This window comes from Formica exsecta, unplaced genomic scaffold (assembly GCF_003651465.1).
Source record: "Formica exsecta isolate Colony F162 unplaced genomic scaffold, ASM365146v1 scaffold265, whole genome shotgun sequence".
Taxonomy (NCBI): Eukaryota; Metazoa; Arthropoda; class Insecta; order Hymenoptera; family Formicidae; genus Formica; species Formica exsecta.
Genome location: NW_021849915.1, coordinates 722680 through 726845, shown reverse-complemented (window position 1 = coordinate 726845; position 4166 = coordinate 722680). Strand labels below are relative to the sequence as shown.

General features: G+C 24.1%; 2 protein-coding genes across 2 annotated transcripts in view; both read left to right on the top strand.

Annotated features, from left to right (window-relative positions):
- LOC115236943 (odorant receptor 46a-like) overlaps nt 1–1576 on the top strand; it is a 3780-nt gene extending 2204 nt beyond the window's left edge. The window contains exons 4-6 of the mRNA XM_029809682.1: nt 84–285; nt 669–824; nt 1168–1576. Coding sequence (XP_029665542.1) covers nt 84–285; nt 669–824; nt 1168–1221 — 412 coding nt within the window. The 3' untranslated portion in view covers nt 1222–1576. The remainder of the gene's footprint in view (nt 1–83; nt 286–668; nt 825–1167) is intronic.
- A 1916-nt stretch (nt 1577–3492) lies between these two features.
- Nucleotides 3493–4166, top strand: part of LOC115236982 (odorant receptor 94b-like) — a 3072-nt gene continuing 2398 nt past the window's right edge. Inside the window, exon 1 of the mRNA XM_029809721.1 lies at nt 3493–3908. Coding sequence (XP_029665581.1) covers nt 3598–3908 — 311 coding nt within the window. The 5' untranslated portion in view covers nt 3493–3597. The remainder of the gene's footprint in view (nt 3909–4166) is intronic.

Sequence of the window (4166 nt, the reverse complement as noted above, 5' to 3'; positions counted from 1 at the left end):
ATGTATAATAAAAAATATAATATATATTTTTTATTTTTATTCCGCATCATTATAGATATTGCTTATTATTAATTTTGTTTCAGATTGGCTTTTCTTGTTAATGCAAATTTTAGGATGGTTATTACTATTCAATTTCTAATGAGTATGTTTGTGGTATGCTTCAATCTTTACGTAATAAGTCTCTCAAAATTGGATGCAAGATGTATACGATTAGCATTATTCATGGGTTGTATGCTAACACAAATTTTTGTCTATTGTTGGTATGGCAATCAAGTCAAACTAAAGGTGCAAGTTTAATTTTCATTAGCATAACAATTTTAATATTCAAACTTTTTTATTTTTTTAACTCTTATTTTTTTACATCTTTATATTTATTAATATATGGTGTAAATGTAATAAATAAATTTTTAAGTTTTATATTAGTTTTTGAAATTAAAATACAATAAAAAATTAAAAGATACGTAAAAAATCAATAAATATTTATTTTTAATTGGATATTTTAATCTCTCTTAGAATTAATCTTTTTAACTGTAAAAATTATTATATAATTTTTTTTATATGTTAATATATCCAGATATAATTTTAAGATTTTAGAAGTTCTTTTATAAAAATGTAAGTAAGAACATTTAAAAAAAAGTAACTTTTTCATATCTTACATATTTGAATAGAGCATCCAATTTATAGATAACATTTTCGAAATAGAATGGTTTACTTTGGACAAAAATTTGAAAAAATCTTTAATAATAATGATGGAGCGTACATTAATACCTATTGAAATTACCAGTGCCTATACTATCTCTGTAGATCTTGATTCATTTGTGAATGTAAGTATAAAAATATCAGATATGTGATTGAAACTGATTTTGGCAGCAAAATTCTAGTTTTTAGTTTGCATAAGCTTGATTTTGTATTTTAATGAAAATATGTTAATCAGTTCGCAAAGATGCATTCATTATATATTCAAAATAATTGCATTAATAGTATAAAATATAATAAAATCTCCAGTTAATCTAATTTAATTTAATTATATTATAATAACCAATCAAGATTAAAATATTATAAAGTTATTATATTTTATATATTTTTGTCATACTTTATCATTGACGTGATTATATCGAACATATCAATGCATAAATATAAAAGATTATGCTTGTATTTATTTTGTAGGTTCTTAAGACATCATATTCAGCTTACAACTTGCTTCAACAAATGAAGGAATAATAGAGTAAAAGTTAGATTCACATTATTGTCTTATTAGAATATTACAAAGCGCGCATTACACGCGCACTATTTTTTCCTTACACTATATATTATTTAATAAAGTGCAATTAGAAAATCTCAAATATATATTCAAAAAAAGAAATTCTCTTCTCAAAATATAAAAATTTTGCGTAAAATGATAAATAAATTAATAAATTAATAAATTAAACAAATAGTTTCTCTTGATCAAAATAAGATAAATTATTTTTTTTTAAATAAACGTTAGAGACTTTTTATATGTGCAATGTTGACCTTCAATCGATTATCATTTTAATTTAAAATGCAAAAAGACAGAAAATATTTAGCTTAAATATATATTACAAATTATTAAATATTTATTATTTAATAGATAATTAATTTGAAATTTATGAAGCAGAGTATTTTTCACATAAATTTATTATAATATTCTCGAATATTGTAATCCGCAAATATTTTTATTTTTATTTTTAACTTGTACATTTATTCATTTACATATGTTAAAATACGATATATAAGTATATATATATAATGTTTCAATTATAAAATATATTACAAATGCATATTATATAATTATGTATTATATTACAAAATTATATAATATATAACACAATCCTCCCACAAAAGGCGCGCGGGTATACTTTGACATTAGTAAGAAGGGTCAGTACCTGAAAGGTTTATTCTGAAAGGAAAGCTGACAATAAGTACCCTCCCAAACGACTCATGACAATGCAGTAAAAGCTATAATAGACTGATAATAGACTTTAATAACTTTTTAAAGAGCAAATGAATAAACACAAAGAGTACGTACTTGTATTTTCTTCGTGTTTTATAGTATTTTTTATATATAAAAGTATATTATATATTTTAATATATTCTATTTTTATATTTTTGTATAGTATTAGTAATCAAATAATATGACAGTTTATATTTTGTAGAATTTTTTTATCGCATTGTATATATATGTCTTACTCGCAATCGATATTATTGATATCATAAATATTCATGCACTTTGAAGTCTTTATTAGAAATTTAGCGACTGGGGTCAATACGTAAAAAAAGATTGATGTAATACTGCGGTGTATAGCGTTAAATCAAATGTTTTCTTTGCAGAAGTATAATTTGCCTATATGAATATTTTATACAGAAATGTGTATTATAAGAGACTATTTAATTTTTAAATATCTTTTTTTTATATCCATCTGTGTGTCTCTAACGGGGAAATATGCACTCAAAAATTGTCGTGCAAACTTTGCTTCATTATTGATTCACGAGAATACTATGTTGCAAGGGACATTGCTGCTAAATGAATAAAAAGATTATCGACTGCGAAAAAAATGCCATTATCTTGAAGAAGAGTAGCAGAAATTATAGACCTTCGAGTCAGTTGTTCTATGAATTGTATTCCATGTCTTTCTTTTATATCTGTGTATAAAAAAATTTTTCCATAATATCGTACCAATTTTAATTTTAATCATCTCGATTGCTCTCTTTATCCAAACTTAGCAAAATAGTTTTTTAATAAAGTAAGTTCTCAGTTATACGTAACATATAGTTGTTCACTGGAAAAGCGAGATATTGCTAAATTTATTCGATTATTGTCTATTGTTATTATCACGTCATGGACAATGCTGAAGAGAAGAATTTCAAAATGAATGTGTTGGAATTTCCTTTTAAAGTACTAACAATATGTGGTTGCTGGCAGCCGGAATCTTGGACGTCGATATATAAACGTATAATGTATCGAATGTACACGATACTAATAATTCTGATAGTAAATAGTTTTGTACTGTCGCAATTCGTGGATATAATTCTTATCGTGGATAATACAGACGATTTCTGCGACAACTTTTGCATATTACTTCCTATGATTATAACTTGCTTTAAATTGTTCAGTTTATTAGCAAATCGCAAAAGCATTATTAAATTGACCAATATTCTGACAAAGGAACCATGCAAACCATTGAAACCGAAAGAAATAAATATTCATTATAAATTCGATAAAGGAATACAGTAAGTAGCAAGTAATTAGCAAACAATAATTAAAAAATACTACTATTACATATTAATATCATTAAAAAATTATTATTTTAAAATACGTTAACGTACGGTTCAATTACATTTTCTGCAAGTTCTCTAAATTTATTAAAAGTCAATTTATTTTTAGCTTTATATTTATTATTTTAAGTAAAATTTTTCTTAATCAAATTTATTATTTTATTCAATATTTTTATGCAAAAATTAATATAAGTAAAAAGATGTTTCTCATATTCTCTAAACAAAAAATTATATATATAGTGCGAGAAAAAGTAAATACATTTATAGTTATTTTACAGGCTTAACACTTTTCACTATGCAGTTATGTGCTTGATAACGTGGATTAGTATTACGTTTACATCCTTGATGACGAATTTTGGCGAAAGAAAATTGACGTTCAGAGCGTGGGTGCCGTTTGAATATTCATCTATGACCTTATATTGTCTGTTATACATTCATCAACTGATAGGTTTGATTGTGGGTGCTTTGCTGAACGCCGCTTGCGACGGTCTCATCTGTGGAATGATGGTACACATTTGCAGTCAGTTTGAAATCTTGACGTATCGTTTGAACAGAATCATGCTTTATTCAGATGATCTTCGCAATTGCGTGCAACAACATTGTAGAATTTTTAGGTTGGTCCGTTAATTTTTTATTTGTTCTATGCATAAATGTAATACTTTTGGTTCAACCTAATATTTAGAACATAATACATTTACCGATCTTTTATATTAAATATTTTGATATAATAAAGTTGATAAGTTTCTGCGTCTTTTTAAATTAAAATTAATTAATTAATTAAATAATAAATATTTAATTTGCTCTTAATTACTAATTATAAAATAAGTATAAAGAAAGATTTAAATATATGTATATTTAAATATGTGTAATAT